At 45.1% G+C, this 27,467-nt stretch overlaps 1 protein-coding gene across 2 annotated transcripts in view; it reads left to right on the top strand.

Annotated features, from left to right (window-relative positions):
• Positions 1 to 769: 769 nt before the first annotated feature.
• PYGB (glycogen phosphorylase B) overlaps positions 770 to 27,467 on the top strand; it is a 53,940-nt gene continuing 27,242 nt past the window's right edge. For both annotated transcript variants that reach the window (XR_014832050.1, XM_021078252.2), the window contains exons 1-2: positions 770 to 1,096; positions 18,934 to 19,035. Coding sequence is in view for 1 of the 2 variants with exons in the window: in XM_021078252.2 (XP_020933911.2) it covers positions 854 to 1,096; positions 18,934 to 19,035 (345 nt within the window). In the remaining variant the exon portion in view is untranslated. The remainder of the gene's footprint in view (positions 1,097 to 18,933; positions 19,036 to 27,467) is intronic.

Raw genomic sequence — 27,467 nt, forward strand, 5'->3', positions numbered from 1 at the left:
GTTTAAAAGTTGCACCACCTGTGTTTATTTATTTATTTTGCTTTTTAAGGCTGCACCTGCGGCATATGGAAGTTACCAGCCTAGGGGTCGAATTGGAGCTGCAGCTGCTGCCTATGCGTCAGCCATAGCAAGAGCAATGTGGGATCTGAGCCACATCTGCGACCTATACCACAGTTCATGGAAATGCTGGATCCTTAACCCACTGAGAGGGGCCAGGGATCGAACCCACATCCTCATAGATACTAGTTGGGTTCCTTATCGCTGAGCCACAACAGGAACTCCATGTAAGGACTCTTTTCAATGTAGAAACTAGAGGCTATAGATCACAGATCCTAGATAGGATCAGGGCAGGGCGGTGGGAGCAAGTCTGAAGCCAGGGACCCAAAGACGGCCCTCAGCCCTAGGGAACAGCAACAGTGGTGTTAGTGGGTGTAGACCTGTTTGCTGGTCAGAGTGAATGAGGGAGCCCCAGCCCAGGGCCTGCAGGTAGGAACAAGGTGAGAGGCTTTGGGGAGGGGGTTGGAGCAGGAGGAGACACCGTCACGTGGCGTGGACAGGGATGCTGGTAGGAATGGGCCACAAGCCCAGGACCTCATCCTTAGCTCTCAACCATATTCCTTCCCCCGGGGGTGGGTGCTGCCGGGCCCCACCAGGAGGCTCCCGCTCACCTGCGGCCCCGCCCCCGTGGCCCCGCCCCAGCGCCAGCGCAGGCGCGCCCTCGGCCCCGCCCCACCTCTCTGCTTTGGCGCAGTGCGCAGGCGCGGCGTGCAGCCGTAGTCGCCGCAGCATCCTCCGTGCGGTTGTGTTCTAACCTTGTCCTCCTCGTCCTCGTTCCCCTCGGGCGGCCGGCCTGATGGCGAAGCCGCTGACAGACGGCGAGAGGCGGAAGCAAATCAGCGTCCGCGGGCTAGCGGGGCTGGGCGACGTGGCGGAGGTGCGGAAGAGCTTCAACCGGCACCTGCACTTCACGCTCGTTAAGGACCGCAATGTGGCCACGCGCCGCGACTACTATCTGGCTCTGGCGCACACGGTGCGCGACCACCTGGTGGGCCGCTGGATCCGTACGCAGCAGCATTACTACGAGCGCGACCCCAAGGTGAGGCGGCGCCGGGGTGGGGGCTGCCCTGGAGTGGGGAGGTTCCCCCCCTGGTGGGAAGAGACCCCCGCCCCTCCCCCGAGTGAGGAGGGATCCCCAGGCGAGTTAGTTCCGCTCACGGCCTCGTCTACACCGGCACACCCCTCAGTGGACGGCCTCGAGCCTTCGGCCCCTAGGTGCGCCTAGCGGCGTCCTCAGCCCTGGGGCCGGCGCCCAGCCCAACCAGCCGGAGGAGATGGGGAACATCGCTGCGGCAGAAGAGAAGGGGCCCTCGTGGTGGGCTCCGCTTTCCGGGCGTGCACACCTTCTTTGGAGAACTGCACTTAGAATAAGGTTGGCTGACATTAAGGAACTGTTCATTCTTTTTACATTTTAAACAAATTCAGGTTTGTGGTAGAAAAGTACAAAATACACGAGAGAAAACCCATTCATCATCTCCATTATTTACTTTGGTAAAATATAGGGGGCCCTCCTTCTGTGTCTTTCCCTATTATATATATATACACTTTTAAAAAGCATGTTGAATATACAGTTCCGTGGTTCTTCAGGTTCATTCATCAGTGTAGCCTTTTCAACAGCTTTTCAAGTCGGTAAATAAGATTCTCCAGTATTATTGGTAATTTTCAGTTTGATGGGTATGTCATAGGCTTGTCCAGGTCTCTGCTTCCAGTTTTGTTTGTTTGTTTGTTTGTTTTTTTCTCTTTACTGTGGAGAATTTTATCCTTCCTATTACACTAATGAAGAGTAAAAGCAGGTGAGGAAAGGACACACTTGCAGCCAGTTTGAAGCTGAGGTGCAGAGATTTAACCTACATATACTGCACACCTGGGCCTGGGGCAGTTGCTTCATTGATAGTATTTTATGGTATTTTGGTAGGGCCTTAAGAAATGTTTAGTAATTACTAAGACTGAGATTGGTTGCTTTTCCAAACTTATTCTGCAGCACTCTTTTTTCTAAAAGAGAGGTAATAAAAAGGACAGATTTATTAGAATACCAACTAGTCTTTTTGTATTTAGTATGCAAGACAGTGAAGAAAGAAATGGCACCAAATGGCCGAAACAGGCTCTTTCAACAAGGGCCTGGGATGACTTTGCCAGGGAAACTGGCCAGGAGGCAATGCTTCTCGCAGAATTTCCTGCTGCCACTGAGCTCCAGTTTGCAGTATCATTGCTATTCATGCAGCAGGTGACAGTGGTACTTCTCTGACTGCACGGTCAAGGGCATTTCCCTGCAGCTGGACCAGAACACCTCGCAACACCCTAGGGTCCCATTAGAGTGTGTATCTACATTTAGATCCTGAAAAGGCCAGTGATGAGCTCAGGGATTACAGAAATGACCCTTCAAGAACAGAATTAAATTCCTGCCACAAAACAGGTTTGCTGATCCTCACTGATTGCTCTGGTGGCTGTAGGCGGAAACGGTTCTCTTTTAAAGAAACCACAGACCCATAAATGGAAGGTTGTTTGCTTGTTCTGGATAGGAAGGCCATTTTAAAATGGAAACTTGGAATTTAATTGCTTATGTCTGGCTAATTCATGTTGAAAATAAGCTCATCATTTCCTTTTTCAGCAAAAGTTACATGTTTGCTTGTAATGAACAATAAACAAGCCCCAGGAGGGTCTGAAGGAGGGGAGCTGTGTGGGCTCCCAGCAGTGATCCTGCAGAGCCACCCTCCCAGCTTAAGAAGCCTCAAGGATTTTACCACTGCACTTCAGACTTAGGAAGTCTGACGATTTAAACAATAAATGAAAGTGCTTTGTTTGACCTTTTTATTTACTTTAAAGCAGTTATACAACTTGTGATTGTTGGAGGAAAAATTAGAAAACACAAATAAGCCAAAACGAAAAAATTAACTGTAGCCTCCCCACCTAGTGATGACGCTGGAAGTGCTGCAGATATCATGTGTTCCACATCTGTTTGTGCCGGTAGAAACCTTTGTTTGTTTTCATTACACAAAACAATATCCTGCCATGCTGCAGTTTTCCTTTTCATAACTCTTTCAAGCACTCTATTTTTGGTATTTTTGGTATTTTTTAAGCACTCTATTTTTTCATAACTCTTTCAAGCACTCTATTTTTGGTAGAAACAGTTGAAAACCCCGTGCTCAGAGGAAGAGTTTTCAATTAAGCTGCCTGGCAAATCAGCAAATCAAAAAAATCTGGCTAAAAGTGAGAGGTTTGCTCTTGGCAAGAGGCAGCACTTAGTTCTAAAGATGGCTTGGCTGAAGGAGTCAGAGTGATGGTGAGGTCGGAACTCCACTCTCATTGCCTGAGTGGAAAGGAGCCAGGCGGTGAGGGACAACTTGCACGAGTTCAAGCTCTGTGGTCCTATTTGACCTTCGGCTTGGGTGGATTTCTTAACCTTTCTTGGCCTCAGTTTTTTCATCTTTAAAACAAAGAAGGTCGAGCTAGGTAATTCATTCCTGAGCCCCATGCCATTCTAAAACAGTGTAGTTTTGTGTTTGCTTATAAAATGTTTGTGGCTCAGTGAAAAAGAACCTAACTAGAATCCATGAGGATGAGGGTTCAATCCCTGGCCTCACTCAGTGGGTTAATGATTTGGCGTGGCCGTGAGTTGTGTTGCAGGTCACAGACACGGCTTGGATGTGATGTGGCTGTGGCTGTGGCATAGGCCGGCAGCTGTAGCTCTGATTGGACCCCTAGCCTGGGAACCTCCATATGCCACAGATGCAGCCCTAAAAAGCAAAAAAAAAAAAAAAAAAAAAGAATTTGAGAATGCTTAAGCAAGACATGACACAACAGGAGGTTCAGCTTAATAGAAAACCTCAAAGAGAAAGTTGGAGCAAGTCAGTGAGGGCAGGAAAACGGTTAAGCTTAGGTGCAGGGTCAGGAAACAAAATGCAGGCACAAGTTCTGGCAAACCCAAGCAAATGGCAGATCCTGCCCAGTCATGGAAGTCATGGTGTTTCAGCAGTGAATTCTAGGATGGACAGATGCAAGATCTCTTCCGTGGGCCCCTAAAGCAGACGTTGTACAATGTGGACACCTTGCCTGATTGCATTCCTGCAGTGGATAGAGTGACAGTTGATCATGGCTCTTTGCCCTGAACTCAGGGCATCACCATGGTGGGGGCTGCCTTCAGTGTTTCCATTGAGATAATCTTGTGATCCAGTTAATCTTAGGGTTTGGCTGGATCTGGAAGTTAAAGGAAGATAATGGAGGACAGTGTTTTGCAGCCTTGGCTGCCCACTTCTGAAATTTTAGTCCATCGATAGTAGGACCAGCCCAGGAACCTTTTTAACACACTCGGGTGTTCTCATGTGTTTGCGCACCTCCTGGGAAGTTGACCTTGTATCCCAAGGGCAGGCTTTCCTGAGAGCAGAGAGCAGTTACTTTCTCTGGCTGGAGGGATGAGAGACAGCTGTTCTGTGTTACCCTGACAGCTTGGTGAGTGGAAGGTGGGGTGAAGTCATCATGCATGACATTAGGCAGCTCTGGGTATGTGTGACCTTGCTTAGAAGACACTCCAGCCTCTGCTGCAAGGCTGTGATGGTTAATTTTCTGGGTCAGCTTGGCTGGACTATGATGCCTAGGTATTAGGTCAAATATTATTCTGGATGTTTGTGTGAAGGTGTTTTCTAGATGAGATTAACATTTCAGTCAGTGGATTTTGGAGTTCCCACTATGACACATAAGGATCTGGTGTTGCTGCAGCTGTGGCATAGGTTGCAGCTCCAGCTGGGATCCCATCCCTGGCCTGGGAACTTCATATGCCGAGGAGGCAGCCAACAAAGTAGGAAGAAATAAAATAAAAATAAATAAATCCGTGGATTTTGAGGAAAGTAGGTTACCCTCTGTAGGTAGATGAGTCTCTAATCAGTTGAAGGGCTGAACAGAAGAATGACTGAATGACCCTCACCCCTCCCCCTTCTTCTCTCGCCACCCCTTCCCAGCCAGAAGAAATTCTCCAGCACAAGGCCTTTGGGCTCCAAATGCAACTCCTCCTTGGGTCTCTAGCCTGCTGGCCCACCCCACTCCATGATCATGTGACCCAGTTCCTTAAAATGAGTCTCTGTGTATGTGTCCTATTGCTTCTGTTCCTCTGGGAACCCTGATGTATACCCAGTGCTGTGGGTGCCTAACCCTTTGTGTCTTTATGAAATGGTGTAACAGATCTCACTTCTGTATCCTTGCTCTTTTTAGATGATTTATTTTTTTTTTCCTTTTTCACCTGCCTCCTTGGCATATGGAAGTTCCCAGGCCTGGGATTGAATCCAAGCTACAGCTGCAACCTCCACCAGAACTGTGCTAATGCCGGATCCTTAACCCACTGGGCTGGGCCAGGGATCAAATAGGCGCCGCCAGAGAGTCAGTGCTGGGTCATTAACCCAGTGTACCACAACTGGAACTCCTAGATGATTTTTTAAAAGTTTATTTTACATGATTTCAGACTTTAAAAAGTTGCAAGAATGATGCAAAGAATTCTCATGCTCTTCATCCAGATTCCCCAAACATGAAACATTTTTAATGTATTTGGTATGTCTGTCTTCCTGTATAAATATATTTTTTTCTCTCTAAACCATTCAAAAGTAAATTTTCGACTCGATATTCATTTCCCCCAAAAGATTCTAGTGTGTGATTTGGAAAATCAGAGAGACCCCTTTCTACAACCATAGCATTTAAAAAACTCAGGATGTTCACACTGATACAGTGCCATCATCTGAAGACTTTACTCAGCTTTGTCTGTTGTCCCCCTGATGAGACAAATAAGAAACTGAGAAACCTTTATAAGTTTATACCCCCCCCTTTTTTTTTCCTCAAACAGAACAGGCTCTAACTCATATGGAAACCCACACAGGTGATACATAGGTGGTTCTCCTACCGTGTGCAGAATGGGATTCTTTGGCTATAGGGAAGGGGAGTTAAATGAAAACAAATTCAGAAAGGTGATTGGAAACAGAAAAGTTTAGTTGGCAGTGTCTTCACCAGGGTCTTCTGGAGTAGGAATTATATGTAATTTCCGTTTTAGTGGAGTGTCTTTTCTTGGCCTTCGAAGCAGTGTTTATTTTTTTTTTTTCATTTTTCAAAGTTTTATTCAAGTATAGTTGATTTACAATGTGATAATTTCTGAATGAAGTGGTTTAGTTACACTCGTACACACCTACATTCTTTTTCAGCTTCTTTCCCCGTATAGAATATCCCAGAATGGAGCACCATTTAAAGGTGAAAATAGCTCTGGTTAAAACACTGACTTATAACCCTGAGTCACAGATGTAGTTGACAGGGTCCAGATCACTCAGTGTACATCGATTAGGCTCTGGCCCTCTGTCAGCAGTCAGGAGACGTGATGTGATCGAGGTGACTCTTGGTGGAGTTAACAGGAGGAGGGTAGAGGACTGTGAAAGTGATGTCGTGGAGCGCAGACTAAATGCTTCCTGCAGAACGAAGTGAGCTCTCGATCCCTGTCAGTTCTCAGGTTCTCTCCTTTCACAATGATTTACATTTCCTGATGGACCTTGAGCAGACAGACCTGTGTTCTCCTCAGCACCAGTACCTAATATAAAAAGAGGAAGTTTATGGGAGTTCCCGTTGTGGCTCAGCAGGTGAGGAACCTGACTGGTAACCACAAGGATGTGGGTTTGATCCCTGGCCTTGCTCATTGGGTTAAGGAGCTGGCGTTGCTGTGAGCTGTGGTGTAGGTCACAGATGTGGCTCAGATCCCATGTTGCTGTGGCTGGGGTGTAGGCTGGCAGCTATAGCTCCAATTCAACCTCTAGCCTGGGAATCTCCATATGTCTTGGGTGTGGCCTCAAAAAGACAAAAAAAAAAAAAAAAAAAAAAAGAGGAAGTTTGTGATCCACAGGGAGAACAGAGCCTGCCACTCCGGTGAAGCCAGGTTTCCCAGGATCTGTACTGAAGGGAGTGAGTGTGAGTATCCTCCGAGAGCCAGCGCTGTGGGTGCCAGGATGGGTCGGCAAGGGCCAGCCAGAGCTTCCCCTCCCAAGCTGGCTTGGGCTGGTGTTGGTCAGCAGGCAGTCTGCTGTGGGTGCCACCTTGCCCCTGGGCCACCGCCAGGCAGCGCTGTGGGTCCTGGGCGCAGCTGATGCCACCCACCAGATCTGCCATAGGATCAGGTTCTAGCTATTGGAACCAGGGCCATGGTCTGTGTCACCCTGAGTGTTAGGGAAGTTCCTTCTTCCCTTTCCCTGCAGAGTGTTCAGACCCTTCTATTAGACCAGGATGCCAGGTGCACCTCAGGAGCAGAAAAGTAACTGGAGATCGTAGACAGTCCAATTCTTTGTCTCGGTTGTTGGACAGCAGCATAGCTCTACCTGTTGATAGTAAACTTCATTTTCGTTAACTCCTAAGATTCTTTAGATTAACACATTTGATATTTGTGCTGATCACGTTTTCATCTGTTTGTGTTGAAGAGCTTTGTTTATGCTTTTGTGCGATGTTACTTGTTGGTGTGGAGTTTGCATGTAATAAACCCAATTCTGTTTTTTTTGTTTTTTTGTTTTTTGTTTGTCTTTTTTAGGACCACACCCAAGACATATGGAGGTTCCCAGACTAGGGGTCGAATCAGAGCTGTAGCTGCTGGCCAGCGCCACAGCCACGCCAGATCCTAGCCATGTCTGCCTACACCACAGCTCACAGCAATGCCAGATCCTTAACCCACTGATCGAGGCCAAGGGTCCGGTCTGTGTCCTCATGGATACTAATCAAATTCATTTCCGCTGAGCCACGACAGGAACTCCAATAAACCCAATTCTTAAAAATTTTAATGCCACCCCTGGGCCTCTTAGGCTTGTTATAGCCATATTGCAAAGAAGGGCCCCTGGAAGAAAGCCCAGTGACTTAACTCAGCCCCTACAGTTGCCTCCAAGCTGTGTGGTGTGTAAAGGGGTTCCTGCTCTCGTCAGGGGGAAGTGGGTCTGGTTTCAGACCAGCACTTAGTGCTCCCTGAGCCGGGTGGCCCTGCCCCCAGTCCACAGATGGTGTGCAGATGGTGAGCGGTCGGGTGGGGCTCCTGGAAAGTAGAAAGAGGCAGGGCGGGCCTGGGATGTTCTTGATTCTGCAGCAGCAGGGCTGGGCCAGGCCCATTGCAGGTGAGCCCCCAAGCCTGTGCCCTTAGAGTTGCCACCCTGTTAATCAGGTTCCGTACCCTTCCTGAAAATCTGGCCTGGTGAGGGCATCTCAGTCCAGGGTAGATATGGTGTTCTCAAGGACACACGTGACCAGGTCACCCCACTGGCTGGGGCAGGAACCAAGAGGGGACCCAGTCCACGTGGTTCAAAATCTGTGTGTCGTTGGCCTGCTTCCCAAACAAGCCTTCCCCGGCTTGATGGTTTCATGCTGAACCATCTTAAGCTGGGAAAACAAAATCAGCACATGTGAGGAAACAATCAAGGTTTCTCGTGTCACACAGACAAAAACAGCAACAGAAAACAGGGCCCAGACCTGGAGTCCAGAGCTCTGGCCAAGCAGGCCTGCAGCAGCTTGGGCACAGGGCTGACCTGGTCCATCTTTTCTGAGTGGACAGTGTTGGGAGGACCCTGGATGCCATGTTGCTCCTGCTGCGCAGCCCTGGACATCTGTGTTTACCTTGGAGGAAAATGAAAGTTTCAGAGGTTTTAAGACTGGACCCAGCATTTTGCGCCTCACAGCCGCCCCTTAGAAAAAGGCATAGTCAAGCTGTTTCCGTAGTGCTAGTTAAAAGTTGGAAAATCTAGCAGAAAGCTCAAACTACAACTTTTCAAATACATTTAAAGCCAAAATAAAAATATCTTTTTTTTTTCTTTTTAGGGCTGTGCCTGTGGCATGTGGAATTTCCCAGGCCGGGGTCAAATTGGAGATGCATCTGTGACCTACGCCACAGCAACACCAGATCCTTAACCCACTGAGTGAGGACAGGGAGCAAACCTGCATCCGCACAATGTCAGGTCCTTAGCCCACTGAACCACAATGGGAACTCTGGCAAAATAAAAAAAAAATCTTGATCTGTCTTGACCTGCCAGCATATTTATAAAACCTCTTGGGGAGATGGAGTTCCTGTTGTGGCTCAGTGGTTAACGAATCCGACTAGGAACCATGAGGTTGCGGGTTTGATCCCTGCCCTTGCTCAGTGGGTTAAGGATCTGGCATTGCCATGAGCTGTGGTATAGGCTGCAAACGCAGCTTGGATCCTGCATTGCCGTGGCTCTGGCGTAGGCTTGTGGCTACAGCTCCGATTCGACCCCTAGCCTGGGAACCTCCATATGCCATGGGTCGGCCCAAGAAATGGCAAAAAAGACAAAAAGAAAAGAAAACTAAACAAAATAAAAAAACAAAAAAACCCACAAAACCTCTTGGGGAGAATGCCAGAAGTAGCTGTGGGGAGAGAAACAGCTTCTGTGCATGCATAGAAAAAAGGGGTGGCTGTCTCAGACAGTGGTGTCATGGGGTGCTTCCACCTAGGGGCCTAAGCTGGATTAGAGGCAGCGGTGGTACCATGCTGGGGAGAGCCCATGTCAGAATCAAGAGGGTCCGGAGGAAGCCGAGGGCGTGGGCAGAAGCTGCACAGAGCAGAGCAGCCCTGCAGGTGATGCCTTACGCTGCAGTGTGATTTTGGTGCAGAGGACACTGGGGTCAGGATAGGAATTTGGAAGCTATATGTTCACTTGGTCAGAAAAGTGAAAAAAAGGCTGTCAAAGTCTGAACTTGGTATGCATGCGTGGTCTTTGGATTTGTAGATTTAATATGTGTGGAAAGTTTTCTTAAAATTTTGTTCTCAATATGTAATTTAACATTCAGTTTCTTTCTTCAGGGACACTAATTATGCAGATGTAAGGTGTTCTTTGTTTTCCTCGTGGCTTTTTTTCTCCCATTACAATCTCCCCCATTTTGTTTGCTTTTCCAGGCAGCTCTGTTTTTATTTTTAGCATTGCTGCTGTTTTGTATTCAGCGGTACCTCTGTTTCTGAGGTGCTTTTATCTCATTTATTTTATTTTTTTATTTTTATTTTCTCTCATTTTATTTCTTCCCCGAGCTCAGTTGGGTCCTTTTGTTACTGTATCAGTATTTCTTGATGTCTTGGATGAGTCTTGATGGATTTCATTTCTCCTCGGAAAATGCGGAGTGTTCTTTGCCCATGACATTTCCTGTCTGTCTGCTTGTTTTTATTTTCAGGGTGTAGATCCTGGGTGTCATGTCTGAGGGGAGGGAATTCCTCCTGAGCCAGTTGCTTACAGCTGCAGTGGGGCAGGGCCTGGCGTGCAGCACGGAGGGAGCAGCCTTCCCCAGTGTGTATGAATGTGCACGAGTGTGCATTCTGGGTATGAATGCATGTACATGTGTGAGTGTGCGGGCACCTGAGTGTGGAGTGCTCTGTCCTTTCCCCAGCTTCAGGAGGCACAGACTAGCAGTGGATGTCACCCTCGTCCCTGCCCTGCTGTTTAGGGTGGGGAGTGGTACAAGGGCAGTTTCTAGTCTAGTTTCCTCCCTCAATTTCTACCTCTGTTTTCTTAGGGTCAGTGAGCTTTAGGGGGAAGTGGGCAGATGTTTTTATTCAACTACCTTCACAACTGGAAGTATTCTATTTTATGCACAATATTTTTTGAGATAAAGTTCAGAGAGTGTATAGTTCACTCATTTAAAGTGCACCACTTGGAGTTCCTATTGTGGCTCAGCAGTAACGAACTCGACAAGTATCCATGAGGATGCAGGTTCGATCCCTGGCCTCGCCCTATGGGTTAAGGATCCAGCATTGCTGTGAGCTGTGGTGTAGGTCACAGACGAGGCTCGGCTCTGGTCTTTCTGTGACTGTGGTGTAGACTGGCAGCTGCAGCTTCAGTTTGACCTGGGAACTTACATATGCCTTGGATGTGGCCCTTAAAAGCAAAATAAATTTAAAAAGTATACAACTTATTCGTGGTTTTGGTAAGCTCCTGATCTGTGCAGCCATCACCACAATTGTAGAACATTTTCATTACCCCAGAAAGAAAGCCCACACTTTTTAACTATTTATTACCCACCCTTAGCCAAATACTGATCTGCTTGCTGCTTCTATAGATCTACCTGTATTCCACGTAAATAGAATTAGACGGCTCCTTTCATGTACTGTAATGTTTTCTAGGTTCATTCTCATTGCGGCTTTATCAGTACTTGACTCTTGTTTATGATGTAGTAATATCCCACTATATGGATATAGCACATTTTATATATCCGTTCACAAATTGATGGACGTTTGAGTTGTTTCCACCTTTGGCTGTTAAGTACAAGATTTTTTTTAGTGGACTCAGGTTTTCCTTTCTTTTGGATATATATCTGGGAGTGCACTTGCTGGGCCAGGGTAACACTTTAATATTTGAGGACATGCCAGACTGGTTTCCAAAGTAGCTGCACCATTTTACTTTCTCACCAGCTATTCTTCAGGGTTCTCATTTTTTCAGGTCCTAGCTAACACTCGTTATTATCTGATGAGTCTTTTTGGCCATGCCAAAAGTTCCCAGGCCAGAGATCAGACCCGTGCACAGTAGTGCTAGTGCCATATCCTTAACCCAGTGACCCACTAGGGGAACTCCTATCTGATGACTTACTGGGCATAGTCATACTAGTGGATGTGAAGTGGTATCTCATTGTGCTTTTTTGTTTTTTTTGGTTTTTTTTTTGCTTTTTAAGGCTGCACATGTGGCATATGAAAGTTCCCCAGGCTAGGGGTTGAATTGAGCTATAGCTGCTGGCCTGTGTGCCACAGCAACATGGGATCTGAGCCACATCTGTGACCTACAGCACCACTGGATCCTTGACCCTCTGAGCAAGTCCAGGGATTGAACCGGCATCCTCATGGATATTAGATTCGTGACACACTGAGCCACAGCGGGAACTCCTCATTGTGCTTTTGATTTGAATTTCCTTTATGATTAGTGATGTGAGGCCTCTTTTCGCAGTGCTTACTGGCAATTTGTATTTTCTTTGGGGAAGTGTCTGTCCAGTTCCTTTGCCTGGCCAACCACTGGGCTGTCTCCCCTCCGTACCTTCCCTTCCTCTCCCCTCCCTTTTTGCCACACCCACAGCACATGGAAGTTCCCAGGCCAGGGACTGAATCTGAGCCACAGCTGTGACGTACACCACAGCTGCAGCAACACTGGATCTGTAACCCACTGCATTGGGCAGGAGATTGAACCTAGCCTATGCCACTGCAGGGACAGCTTTGGATCCTTAACCCACTGTGCCACAGTGGGAATTCCTGGACTGTCTTTTTATTATTGAATTATATATATATTTCTGATACAAATTTCTTACTAGCTATATGATTTGCAAATATTTTCTCCCAGAAGAACAGAGCTGGAGGAATCAGGCTCCCTGATATCAGACTACACTACAAAGCTACAGTCATCAAAACAGTGTGGAACTGGCACAAAACAGACACATAGATCAGTGGAACAGGAAAGAAGGCCCAGAAATAAGCATACCTACTTATGGTCATTTATTCTAGGACAGAGGAGGCCACAGTATACACTTGGGAAAAGATAGTCTTCAATAAGGGTCCTGGGCAGCTACATGTAAAAGAATGAAATTAGATCATTCCCTCACACCATATATGAAAATAAACTCAAAATGGGGAGTTCCTGTTGTGGCTCAGCAGTAACGAACCCTACCACTATCCATGAGGATGCAGGTTCCATCCCTGGCTTTGCTCAGTGGATTAGGGATCTGGTGTTGCTGTGAGCTGTGGTGTAAGTCAGACAAGGCTCAGATCCCAAGTTGCTATGGCTGTGGTATATAGCTATAGCTCCCATTGGATCCCTAACTTGGGAACTTCCATATGCCATTTTGCAACCCTAAAAAGACGAAACAAAAAACAAAACCTCAGAATGGTTTAATGACTTAAATGTTAGACTGGAAACTATAAAACTCCTAGAAGAAAACATAGGCAGAACCCTCTTTGACATAAACTATAGCACTGCTCTTTTGGATCTCTTAAGGCAAAGAAAACAAAGGCAAAAATAAACAAATGAGACTTAATCAAACTTAAAAGCTTTTGTACAGCAAAGGAAACCATTGACAAAATGAAAAGACAGCCTACTGAATGGGAGAAGATATTTGGAAATGAAATGACTGATAAAGGGTTAATATCCAGCATATATAAACAGCTCATATGACTCAGTAATCAAAAAAAAAAAAACCCTGATTACAAAATGAGAAGACCTCAAGAAATAGAAACAACAACAACAAAAAAAGACAAAAGACAAAAAAAAAAGACAAAACAAAAAAACAAAGGAGTTCCCGTCGTGGCGCAGTGGTTAACGAATCCGACTAGGAACCATGAGGGTGCGGGTTCGGTCCCTGCCCTTGCTCAGTGGGTTAACGATCCGGCGTTGCCGTGAGCTGTGGTGTAGGTTGCAGACGTGGCTCGGATCCCGCGTTGCTGTGGCTCTGGCGTAGGCCGGTGGCTACAGCTCCGATTCAACCCCAAGCCTGGGAACCTCCATATGCCGCGGGAGTGGCCCAAGAAATAGCAACAACAACAACAAAAAAAGACAAAAGACAAAAAAAAAAAAAAAAAAAAAACAAAATGAGAAGACCTGAATAGTCATTTTTCCAAAGAAGATATATAGCTAGCCAACAGGCACATGAAAAGGCACTCAAAATCACTAATCACCAGAAAAATGCAAATCAAAATCACAGTGAGATATCACTTCACACCTCTCAGAATGTCTGTCATCACAGAAACCATAAGTAACAAGTGCTGGTGAGGATATGGAGAAAAGGGAATCCTTACGCTCTGTCCCTGGGAATGTAAATTGGTACAAAATTCAAAAGATTTTTGAAAAGATACATGCACCCCCGTGTTCATAGCAGCATTATTTACAGTAGCCAAGGCATGGAAGCAACCTATATGTCCATCGACAGAGGAATGAATAAAGAAGATGTGGTACATATACAATAAAATGCTATTTAGCTATAGAAAGAAAATCTTCCATTTGCAACAGCACAATGGACCTATAGGGTATTATGTTCAGTGAAATAAGTCAGAGAAAGACAAACACTGTATGTTATCACTTATGTGTGGAATCTAAAATATAAATGAATAAATATAACAATCCTGGTGTGTAGCACAGGGAGCTATAGTCATTTGTAATGGAACACGATGGAGGATAATGTGAGAAAAAGAATATGCGTATATTTATATGTATGACTGGGTCACTTTGTTGTACAGAAATGGACAGAACCTTGTAAATCAACTATAATAGAAAAGTTAAATTTTTTTTTTTTTTTTTTTTGTCTTTTGTCTTTTTGGTTGTTGTTGCTATTTCTTGGGCTGCTCCCTCGGCAGATGGAGGTTCCCAGGCTAGGGGTCCAATCGGAGCTGTAGCCACCGGCCTACGCCAGAGCCACAGCAACGCGGGATCCGAGCCGCGTCTGCAACCTACACCACAGCTCACGGCAACGCCGGATCGTTAACCCACTGAGCAAGGGCAGGGACCGAACCCGCAACCTCATGGTTCCTAGTCGGATTCGTTAACCTCTGCGCCACGACGGGAACTCCAGAAAAGTTAAAATCTTAAACAGTAAAAATAAAGTGGAAACACAAAAACTACAACAAAATAGAAACAAACTTGAAGGTACAGAGAACAAAAGTGACCAGTGGGGAGGGGGGAAGGGAGTAATAGGTACAGACCACTATGTGTGAGATGGAGGGGCAACAGGGACACACTGACAGCACAGGGAACATGGTATTTTATAATAACTTTAAAAGGAGAATAATCTGTAAGAACAATGAAGCTTTATGTTGTATACCCAAAACTGATATTGTAAATCAATTATACTTCAATAAAAATTTTTGGTAGCTTTTCTTTTTTTACTTTCCTAATGTTATCAAATGTTTTAAATGTTGATGCAGTCTAGTTTATTTGTTTTTTAACTTGTGTTTTTCGCATCATGTCGAAAGAACCCATTGCCTAGAAGTTCCTCTTGTGGCTCAGTGGGTTATGGACCTGGCTCGTATCCATGAGGATGCAGGTTCGATCCCTGGCCTCGGTCAGTGGGTTAAGGGTCCAGCATTGCTGTGAGCTGTGGTGCAGGTTGCAGACTCGGCTCAGAGCCTGCGTTGCTGTGTGCTGTGGCTGTAGCTCCAATTCAACCCCTAGCCTGGCAACTTCCATATGCTGAAGGTACTGGGTCACTTTGCCCTAAAAAGCAAAAAGAGCAAAAGAAAAACCGTTGCCTAGTCACGGTCATGAGGATTTGCCACTGTGTTTTCTCCCAAGAATTTTATAGTTTTGGCTCTTACACTTAGGTCCTTGATCCGTTTCGAATTAATTTTTTGCATATGGTTTGAAAGAGGGGTCAAGCTTTAATCTTTTGCATGTGAATATCCAGTTGTCCTAGCTCCATTCATTGAAAAGACTTTTCCTCAGGGAATTATCCGGGCAGCCTCTTTGGAAGTCAGTTGACTATTAATGTGAGTCCCTGCAGTGAAGGGTATCAGAATTAGGGGCGTCTGCTCAGACCACCACAGTAATGGAATTCTCAGTCAGCCCCTGAAGCTGTGGCCAAGCCACCACCAAGCCAGGACTGAACAGCGGCTGCTGAGCCCATTCTGGTGACTCTTGTCCTCCTCTTCCTGCTGATTTATTAATTGGGATTCTTCTGTAAAGAAGCTTTTTTCCCTTCCCTCATCAAGGCCTTGCTCTTTTTATTTTAAGGGGAATTTCAAATGTTCATTATATTTCTTATGTTACTGGACAGTGATGCATTGAGCACATAGTCACGTAAAACTTGTGTAATTGAAAAATGACATTTGTAAATACCGATAAAGTTTCTAATGAAAGCTGTTACAGCCACTCCAAGACTTCTCTCTCTCTCTCTCTCTCTGTCTCTCTCTCTCTCTGTCTCTCTCTCTCTGTCTCTCTGTCTCTCTCTGTCTCTCTCTGTCTCTGTCTCTCTCTCTCTCTCTCTCTCTCTCTGTCTCTCTCTGTCTCTGTCTCTCTCTCTCTGTCTCTCTCTCTCTGTCTCTCTCTGTCTGTCTCTCTCTCTGTCTCTCTCTCTCTGTCTCTCTGTCTCTCTCTGTCTCTCTCTCTCTCTCTCTCTCTCTGTCTCTCTCTCTCTCTCTCTCTCTCTCTCTCTCTCGATTTTTAGGGCCGCACCCACGGCACATGGAGCTTCCCAGGCTAGGGCTCTAATCAGAGCTACAGCTGCCGGCCTACGTCACAGCCACAGCAACCTGGGATCTCAGCCTCGTCTGTGGCCTACACCACAGCTCACGGCGATGCCAGATCCTTAACCCACTGACTGAGACCAGGGATCAAACCCACGATCTCATGGTTACCAGTCAGATTTGTTGCCGCTGAGCCACGACGGGAACTCCCTCAAGACTTCTTTTCTTTCTCCCCCCCCCCCCCCCCCGCCATTTTTTGATAATCATGAAAAATTTCAAGCTTACATGAGGTGCAGAAAATAATATAATGGATATTCCTGCACCTACCATCCACATTTAACAGATGTTAACATTTTGCCAAATTTGCTTCAAATTTTGCTTTAAAAAATCATGAAAATGACACTGCTATAGTTAAAGCTCCATGCTCTACCCTCAAGGTGGCAATTTTTTTATTTTGCTTTTGGGGGTTGCACCTGCAACATGTGGAAGTTCACAGGCAAGGGATTGAATTGTAGCCACAGCTGCCAGCCTGCACCACAACCACAGCAACTTGGGATCTGAGCTGAATCTGCAACCTACACCACAGCTTACCCACTGAGCGAGGCCAGGGATCAAACCCGAATCCTTGTGGGTACCAGTTGAGTTTGTAACCCAATGAGCCACAATGGGAACTCCACAGTTTTTTCTTTTTTTAAATCTTGAAGTGTAGTTGATTTACAATGTGTGAATTTCTCCTGTACAGCGAAGTGATTCAGTTATATATATACATACATACACACACATTCTTTTTTTTCTTTCTTTTTTTCTGCTTTTTAGGGCTGCACCTGTGGCATGTGGAAGTTTCCCAGCTAGGGGTTGAATCAGAGCTACAGCTGATGTCCTGTGCTGCAGGACAAAGTGGGATCTGAGCTGAGACTGCAGCCTACACAACAGCTCATGGCAACGCTGGATCCTTAACCCACTGAGCAAGGCCAGGGATTGATCCTGTGTCCTCATGGATACTAGTCAGATTTGTTTCTGCTACACCACAGCGGGAACTCCCGTAGTCTTTTCCATTATGGTTTATCATGGGGTATCAAATATAGTTCTCTGTGCTCTGCAGTAGGATCTTATTGTTTATCCATCCTGTATATGAGTTTGCCTCTGCTAATCCCAAATGCCCAATTCATCCCTCCCCCACCGACCCTCACCCCCAGCCCTGGCAATCACAAGTCTGTTTTCTATGTCTGTGGGTCTGTTTCTGTTCTGTAGATAGGTTTGTTTATGTCATATATTAGATTCCACATATAAGTGAGATCATATTATATTCGTCTTTATCTTTCTGATTTCAGTTAGTAAAATAATCTCTAGGTCAAGCCATGTTGCTGCAAATGGCATTTTTGTTCTTTTTATGGCTGAGTAGTATTCCATGATGTGTATGTACCACATCTTCTTAATCCATTCATCTGTTGATGTACATTTAGGTTGTTCCATGTCTTGGCTATTATGAATAGTGCTGTGGCGAACATGGAGGTGCATGTATCTTTTTGAATTATAGTTTTGTCCAGATATATGCCCAGGCGTGGAATTGCTGAATCATACGGCAACTCTATTTTCAGTTTTTTCGGGAACCTCCATAATGTTCTCCACAGTGGCTGTACCAACTTACATTTCCACCAGCAGTGTAGGAGCGTTCCCTTTTCTCTGAATCCTCTCCTTCATTTGTTATTTGTGGACTTTTTAATGATGGCCATTCTGGCTGTGAGGTGGTAGGTGATAACCTCATTGTAGTTCTGATTCGCATTTCTATAATAATTAGTGATGTTGAGCATCTTTTCATATCCCAGTTGGCTATCTGGGTGTTGTCTTTGGAGAAATGTCTATTTAGGTTTTCTGCCCATTTTTTGATTGGGACTTTCTTTTTTGTTGTTGTTGGGTTGCATGAACTGTTTGTATATTTTAGAAATAAAACTCTGTTGGTTGCATTGTTTGCAGTTGTCTCCCAGGCCATAGTCTTTGCGTTTTGTTCATGGTTCTTTGCTGTGCAAAAGCTTCAAAGTTGATTAGGTCCCGCTGTTTACTTTTGCTATTTCTTTTGCCAGGCCTTACTCTTGTTGGTGGGAGGCATCACGGGTCCTGTGTAGGAGTAGAACTCTGCAGGCAGGGTCTGGGCTTGGCCACTGCCTTCCTTGGCCTGCTGGATGGTCATAGGGGGCAGATGGTCCAGGCATGGGAGGTGCTAGAACCCTGTGTGACCCCAGTAAGTGCTGGTGGTGGTCCTCCTCATTGGGTTCAGTCCCCCACGGCCAGCAGATGGTCAGTGATGGATAGGAGTGTGTCCATCCATCTGTCCCGTGGTGCCAGCCATGCCGTTTGCCCTGATCTCCTAGTGTAGCGTCAGAAGCTGTTCACCGTGTGAGCGGTGTGGTCTCTTGCTCAAGGTTGTGGCTGGGATGAGGCCCTGCTAAGCTCAGCCTATCCTGGGGGCCCATTCCCTGCCCCCTGCCTCCCCCCAGCCCCCAGGGTGTTTCTTTCCCCTTGGCACCTCCAGAAAGGCGGTGAACAAACGCTGCTGTGGGAAGGGGCCTGAGAGGGGGGCCGCCCTGGAGAGCTGAGGTTGGCCGAGGTAGAGGGATGCCCTTGAGGCACGTGCAGAAGGTGCAGGGCTGACCTAGTGATGCCCTTGCTGTGCACTTGGCCGCAGTCCTCGTGTGGGGTGGATGCGCCATCTGAGCTGCTTCCTTTTGCCTCCTCAGCGCATCTATTATCTCTCCTTGGAGTTCTACATGGGCCGAACGCTGCAGAACACGATGGTGAACCTGGGCCTTCAGAATGCCTGCGACGAGGCCATCTACCAGGTACGGGCCGAGGGCTGGGGGGTGGGTTTCCCCAGAGAAGGGACCTGGGTGGCTGCTCCCCCTACAAGGAGGCTGGTTGCTGGTGAGGCCAAGGTTTTGAAGCGTCTAGACCGATGCCTCACTCATGCCTGCCCTGGGCAGGTTTACCACATGGCAGAAATGGCCAATATTGTCCCCTGTCTCCACTTCATCAAGCCGGTGACCCACATCCAGCTGCCCTCCCCAACCAGAACTCTGGCCGTTTCTTCCTCCTCAGGAGAAAAGTGGCCTCTGCCTAAGCACTTACTCACCTGGAAGCTTTATGCGGTCACAGTTCAGTTGCAGTGTTAGGGCAGAGCTGTCTCTGTCCCCCTCCTCCCCACCCCGGATGCTAGTGAGCATGGCAGCACTCCTGCCCTTGGGCACCTGCGTAGATGGGGCCATGCAGGGGCCCTCCCTTCCCCAGCACCTGCCTGCCTCTGCGTTGCTCTGGTTTGGTTTAGGGCTGGAGGTGCCCTGGGAGCCTTGCTGGTGCTCTGCAGGCACCCGCCTTCCCCAGGACTTTGGGAAGCCCAGCATCTGGGACAGGTAGTGTTGGTTGGCACAGTAAAAACTGGGGGGAAACATAGACTCCCCAAGTTAGGAATCTTAGGCTCAAAATTATCTAAAAGATAGAAGTTATGCTCCCTGGTGATTTGTCATCTGAGTTCCATTTACTGAATGTGAATGTAGCACATCTCTAAGGATCACAAAACTGCAGTAGCTGGCTCTTCAGTGGAATTTACAGTTGTATGAAGCTTTTCATTGTTCAAAACATTTTCTATGTGTACAATTCTACAGATAGTATTTTAGGGAATGTTTATACTGAAAATGTGCATTATGAGTTTATAATTTTTATCACACAAATAAGACATTAATTGTAGACACTTAGAAAATACAGGAAAGTGGAGTTCCCATCGTGGCGCAGTGGTTAACAAATCCAACTAGGAACCATGAGGTTCGATCCCTGGCCTTGCTCAGTGGGCCGGGAATCCAGCATTGCCGTAAGCTGTGGTGTGGGTCACAGATGCGGCTCAGATCTGGTGTTGTTGTGGCTGTGGTGTAGGCTGACAGCTGCAGCTCCGATTCAGCCCCTAGCCTGGGAACCTCCGTATGCTGTGAGAGCGACCGAAGAAAATGGCCAAAAAGACAAAAAGAAAAAAGAAAAGAAAATACAAGAAAGCCTATATCCTTTTAAACATTGCATTTTTTTTCCTCCTAAAAGTGGTATTTCATTTGCTGTTTAGCTTTTATTTAATTAATTTATTAATTAATTTATTTTAGGTTGCACCCTTGGCGTGTGGAAGTTCCTGGGCCAGGGATCACACCTGAGCCACAACAGTGACAATGCCAGATTCTTAACCCATGGAGCCATCAGGAAATTCCGCACTGTTTAGCTTTAATTCAGCTTGTGTTGGAAAGGTTTCCATGATGACGGAACTTGAGTCTCTTCAGGCCCACATTTGCCAGGCCATCCAGTCCTAAGGTGGCTGTCAGATGCTGGGTGGGCTTGGGTAACCCCCTCCTCCAGGCGCCTCCGTTACAACTCAGTGTCAGAAGTAAAACACCATGTAAACCAACAATAATGGAAAAAATAAAAGTCATTTAAAAAAAATAATAAAACACCACCACTACATCACCCCAGCTGGCCACTAAAAACTGGAAATTTAGAAAAAGCCACTCTTTCCTGATTGAGCTATCAAGGACACAGTTCACATTTTTTACTATGGAAATTTAAAATATACATGGAGGAGGGAGTTCCTGTCATGGCTCAGTGGAAATGAATCTGATTAAGAACCATGAGGTTGTGGGTTCGATCCCTGGCCTCACTCAGTGGGTTAAGGATCCAGCTTTGCCATGAGCTGTGGTGTAGGTCTCAGACATGGCTCGGATCCCGAGTTGCTGTGGCTCTGGAGTAGGCCGGCAGCTGTAGCTCCAATTCGACCCCTAGCCTAGGAACCTCCATATGCCGCAGGTGCAGCCCTAAAAAGAGAGAAATAAAATATATATGTAAATCTGGTGTTATGATCAACTTCTTCTACCTACATGTCACTGGCTTCCCCAGTCATCAAGCCCAGCTCATGGCCAGTCTTGTTTCTCTTATACTCCACCACTCCCAGGTTATTTAAGCCAATATCAAATACCATAGTATTTCACTTGTGAGTATTTTAACAGATGTTTCTAAAGATAGGGTCATACCAGTATGACCTTTAATATCAGTTTTCCAGGCAGTGTACAAATTTCTCCAATGGCCTTATAATTTTTTTTTTTTTTGTCTTTTGTCTTTTTTGGTTGTTGTTGTTGTTATTGTTGCTATTTCTTGGGCCGCTCCCGCGGCATATGGAGGTTCCCAGGCTAGGGGTTGAATCGGAGCTGTAGCCACCGGCCTACGCCAGAGCCACAGCAACGCGGGATCCGAGCCACGTCTGCAACCTACACCACAGCTCACGGCAACGCCGGATCGTTAACCCACTGAGCAAGGGCAGGGACCGAACCCGCACCCTCATGGTTCCTAGTCGGATTCGTTAACCACTGCGCCACGACGGGAACTCCTAATTTTTTTAATAGTATGTTCAGAAGCTTAGTTGCATTCGGTTGCTATGTCTCTTAAATCTCTCTTAGTCTGTGGGCTTCTCCTCTACTTTTCTGCCTTGCAGTTATTTGTTGAAACTCGGTTTGTCCTGTAGTGTTCCCAGCTGGTGTTTAACTTGCTGTTTTGTCCACAGGATGTTGCTTCCATCACTTGTACTCAGCATTGGTGGAGCCAGGGCATTTAGGCAAGAAAATGGAATGAGGCACCCAGGTTGGAAAAGAAGGGCAACTATCTCTATTTGCACATGACATGACCTAGAAAAGTCTAAGGAATCTAGTAAAAATGTACTAGTACAAATGAATGGGTTCAGCAGGATGAAGATCAGAATACAGAAATCAGTTGTATTTTTAGATCCCTGCAATGACCAATCCTAAAATGAAATTAAAAAAACAATTCCAGGGAGTTGCCATTGTGCCTCAGCTGGTTAAGAACCCGACATAGTGTCTGTGAGGATGTAGGTTCAATCCCTGGCCTTGCTCAGTAGGTTAAAGATCAGGCACTGCCACAAGCTGCATTGTAGGTCGCAGATGTGGCTGATCTGATTGCCGTGGCTGTGGTATAGGCCAGCAACTGTAGCTCCATTTCAAATCTTAGCCTGGGAACGTCCACAGGTGTGGCCCTAAAAAGAAAAAAATTCCACTTAAGATACCATCAAAAAGAATAAAATACTTGGAAATAAATTCCCCAAAGAGGTGCAAACTTACATTCTGAAAACTATAGAACATTGTTGAGAGAAAGAAAACCTCAGAATGGAAGGTCATCCCCTGTTCATGGCTTGGAAGGTGGTAGTCCTCCCCAAACTGACCTGCAGACTCATTGCCGCCCCCAATAAAATTCCAGTTGGCTTTTTTGCAGAGATTGACAAGCTGATTTTTTTCTTTTGGGCCACACCTGTGGCATACAGAACTTCCAGGGCCCGGGATCAGACCCACGCCACAGCTGCGATATCACCAATCCTTAATCTGCTGCTCTACAAGGAACTCCCCGATTTTAAAATCCAGATGCAAATGCAACAGACCAGGATTAATTAGAACATCTTGAAAAAGAACAAAGTTGGAGGACTCACTTCCAGGTTCAAAACTCACTGTAGTCAGGACTGTATGGCCTGAGGACAGACAGCAGTGGAATAGAACTGAGAGTCAGAAATTAACTCTCATATTTATAGTTGAAGTTTTTTTTCCGATTTTAAAAAAATTGAGGTGAAATACACAAACTTAGCATCTTAATTATCTTTTAGTATAAGTTCAATGCTAATAAGTCCATTTTGTGTCATTGTGCCACTGTCACCACCATGTCTCCAGAACATCTTGTGAAACTGAGACACACCCATTACACACCAACTCCCATCCTCTCTCCCCCTGCCCGTGACAGCCACTGTCCAACTTTCTGTCTCAGAATTTGATAGTCAGGTACCTCACAGAAGTGAAAGCGTATGATGTTTGTCTTTTTTGTGACCATCTTCATATCTTTAGGGATCATCCTGTAACATGTCAGAATCTTTTTGAAGCTAGATGAATATTCTTCTATTACGTATATAGCACATTTTGTTTATCCATCATCTTCTGATAGCCACTTGGATTGCTTCATTCAGCCTTTTATTGATGGGAATGATGCTGGTGTGGACACGAGTACAGATACGCCTCTGCAAAGCGTATCTTGCAGTTGCTTGCACTTCTTTTGTGCATATTCCTAGAAGTGGAATTACTGGATCATGGTCAATCTGTTCGACTTCCTTTTTTTATTTCTTTTTTGGCTGCCCTGTGGCATATGGAGTTCCCAGGCCAGGGGTCAGATCACCTTTGACCTATGCTGCAGCTGCAGCAATGCCAGATCCGTAACCCACTGTTGAGGCCAGGGATCAAAACTGTATCCCAGCACTCCAGAGACACCATAGTGCCACAGCAGGAACTCCACTCCAAACCTTTTTTTTTTTTTTTTTTTTTTTTTTTGGCTGCATCCTTGGCATGTGGAAGCTCCTGGGCCAGGGATGGAACCCATGTCACAGCAGTGGCAATGCCAGGTCCTTAACCTGCTATGCCACATGGGAACTCCCTGTGTTTAACTTTTTGAGAGACCACACAGTTTTCCACAGCAGCTGCACCATTTTTTTTTTAATTTTTATTTATTTGCTTATTTTTTTTTGTCTTTTGTCTATTGAGGGCCACACCCGTGGCATATGGAGATTCCCAGGCTAGGGGTTGAATCAGAGCTGTTGCTGCTGGCCAACGCCAGATCCGAGCTGAGCCTTCAGCCCTACATCATAGCTCAAGGCAACGCCAGATCCTCAACCCACTGAGCAAGGCCAGGGATCAAACCTGCAACCTCATGGTTCTTAGTCAGATTCGTTTCCGCTGAGCCAACGGGAACTCCAAGCTGCACCATTTTATATTCTCACAGTCACAAGGGCTCCACTGTCTCCACCCTCACAAATACTTGTTTCTTTCTTCCTTCCCCGCTTCCTTCCTTCTTTCTTTTTCCTTGATAGTAGCCATTCTCATGGCTGTGAGATGATATCTCATTGTGATTTTCATTAACATACCCTGAAGATTAATGATGTTGAGCATCTTTCCATGTGCTCGTTGGCCATCTATATATGTTCTTTTGAAGAAATGCATATTCAAGTACTTTGTTCATTTCTGAACTGGGTTGCTTAGTGTTTTTGTTTTAGAAATCCTTTATTCTGTATATTAATCTCTTATCAGATATATGCTTTGTGTAGATATTTTCTCCCATTGTCTGGGTTGCCTTTTCACACTGTTGATAGTGTCCTTTTCTTTTTTGGCAGTGCCCAAGGCATGTGGAAGTTCCCAGGCCAGGAATCAAACCTGAGCCACAGCAGTGACAGCTGTGGATCCTTAACCCAATGTGCCACCAGGGAACTTCTGATAGTGTCCTTTGATGCACAGAGTTTTCAATTTTCATTCATTCAAGTTTGTCTTTTGTTGCCTTTGCTTTTGGTGTCTTATATGATCGATTGATTTTTTTAAAAAGGACAAAGTATGCCAAAATAATTCAGTATAGAAAGAATAGTCATTTCAGTAAATGGTGTTAGGGAGTTCCCGTCGTGGCTCAGTGGTTAACGAATCCAACTAGGAACCATGAGGTTGTGAGTTTGATCCCTGGCCTTGCTCAGCGGGTTAAGGATCCAGCATTGCCAGGAGCTGTGGTGTAGGTCACAGACATGGCTCAGATCTGGTGTTGCTGTGGCTCTGGTGTAGGCCGGTGGCTACAGCTCCGATTAGACCCCTAGCCTAGGAACCTCCATATGCCGCGAATGCAACCCCAGAAAAGACAAATAATAATAATAAAATAAGTGGTATTAGGACATTTAGATATCTTGCAAATGAAGGCAGTTGGATCCCTACCTCTCACTACATATAAAATTAACTCAGGGAGTTCCCATCATGGCTCAGCAGAAACGAACCCATCTAGTATCCATGAGGACATGGGTTTGATTGCTGGCCTCACTTAGTGGGTTAAGGATCCAACACTGCCATGGGCTGTGGTGTGGGTTGCAGACATGGCTTGGATCTGGCATTGCTATGGCTGTGGCATAGGCTGGCAGCTGTAGCTCTTATTCAACTCCTAGCCTGGGAACCTCCATATGCTGCAGGTGTGGCCTGAAAAAAGCAAAAATAAAATAAAAATAACTCAACATGGACCTGAGACCTAAATGTAGGAGCTAAAACTATAAAACTCTTAGAAGAATATATGTGAGTAAATCTTTATGATTTGGCAATGGATTCTTAGAAAAAATACCCATTTTTTAGGGTGTGGCCCTAAACACACACACACACACACACACACACACACACACACATATTTTTTTTTTTTTACAAAGAAAAATAAAATCAAAGCAAAATCTCCCTTCCTAGGCTGAGGTGTGCCTGCACCATTCAAGGTAAAAACGTAAAGGAAGGCAACATCTCCCCAGGTGAACCCTGACCTGACTTGACTGCACTGGTCTCTGAGCTCATGAACCTCTCAGGAGTAAGAGGTCTCATGGGCAGTTGCATCTGGAAATGTTGCAGTTAAATATGTTTCTTTTTTTTTCTTTTTTTTTTTTTTTAAGAGACATCACTTTATTTATGTATTTTTTAAAGCCAGAAGATGCTTGAGAACATCCACTTTCTAGATACACATATGAGAGAAATTTTTTTTTTTACAGAATAAAATACATACATTTACACACAATTATATTCACACAGATTATTATAACATGGATCTTAAGAAACAGATTAAGTGACTCCCACTGGAGAAGTGGAATAGAAAATATGCTGAGACAAATAGGAAATTTATTCTATACTTTATCCCAATTTTATGGCTTTCATCTTTACTACTTAGTTTTATCTATTACATTTCAATCTTTCTTTAAAAATTAGCATTATATTAAATTGCTATATTATGCAACTAAAATTTATAAAGAAGAAAGCCTTATATACCATTAAATATTTTATATAGAACAGTAAAAAGAATAACTTAACTGGTAAGCATAACAAAAATAATACCCCCTCTGAAAATAAGTAAAATATAAAATGCATAAGTTGGTAAAAAACAGTGTAACTATATAAATATGTCCTCACAATTTGTTCCATCTCATTGATTCTTCAATAAAGGCATTACACCATTCTAGGTGATGTGATAAACAAGACATTATAGACTTTACATTGTACCATGGAGAGAAATGGTTATTAATAATACAATTGTAGAACTGTATTATTTAATTGTACAGTGGCATTATTTAATTATAAAATAAATACGTTTAAATACGTAGTTAAATACGTTAAATACGTTTCTTAATGTTGAGCCAGTAATGTGTTAATAGGTACATCCCACCTCCCCCAACACCCAAAATATTTTGACAGAACACCCTGAAATTGCTGTAGGAGTCAGTATTTTGAAATCTTACTCTGAATCAGATTGCTCTATGTGTTAATACCATTCTATGTAATAGATACCAAATCATTTCTTTACAACTTTGACATTTTTGTTTTCTCACAACTTTTTTTCTACCTTTTGCTGTTTATCAGATCCTTAAGGTGTGGTCCAGTGACCTCCAGGGTCCTTGAGACCTTTTCAGGAGGTCCTCTGGGTCAGAACTGTTTATTGGTACTCTTCCATGTGTATACAGTGGACTTTCCAGAGGCTCTGTCACATGTGATTTCTTAACAGCACTGAAGCAGAATATCCATTAAAGAGATTTGTAAAAATATAAAACACTTCCACTCTTTTCAGTGCCTTTGTTTTAAAAAATGTGGGAGTTCCTGCTGTGGCACAGTGGGATTAGTGGCCTCTCTGGAGCACTAGGATGCAGGTTTGATCCCTGGCTCAGCACAGTGGGTTAAGGATCCCATGTTGCCACAGTTGCAGTGTAGGTCGCAGCTGCAGCTCTGATCTGATCCCTGGCCTGGGAACTCCATGTATGGTGGCCAAAAAACCCCAAAAAATATAGTTATTTTTCATTAAACTGTGTTGCTGTGTTAATATGTAAAGAGTTTATTTTTAAGTGAATTCATATAGGAGTTCCCTGGTGGCCTAGCTGTTAAAGGCTTGGTGTTCCTGCTATGGTGAGGGTTCAATCCCTGACCAGGGATTGCATGTGTGACCAAATATATAAATGAAATGAACTCATATATTCTTAAATTTTTTCTCTATTTTGATTTCTGTTTTGACATTGATAGCTGTAATCTCAATATAACAGAAAGCTCTTTAGGTGTTTCCAAAATCAAAAAGTTTAAAAACCACTGGTCCAGGTAATTAACAGGTAATTTGTCAAGTTTAGTACACTAAAGCCAGGTTAATATATATTTTATACATATAT

Source organism: Sus scrofa, chromosome 17 (assembly GCF_054392235.1).
Source record: "Sus scrofa isolate SSC_HxYL_T2T_F1_AM1 chromosome 17, Sscrofa_HxYL_maternal_Yorkshire_Landrace_v2.0, whole genome shotgun sequence".
Taxonomy (NCBI): Eukaryota; Metazoa; Chordata; class Mammalia; order Artiodactyla; family Suidae; genus Sus; species Sus scrofa.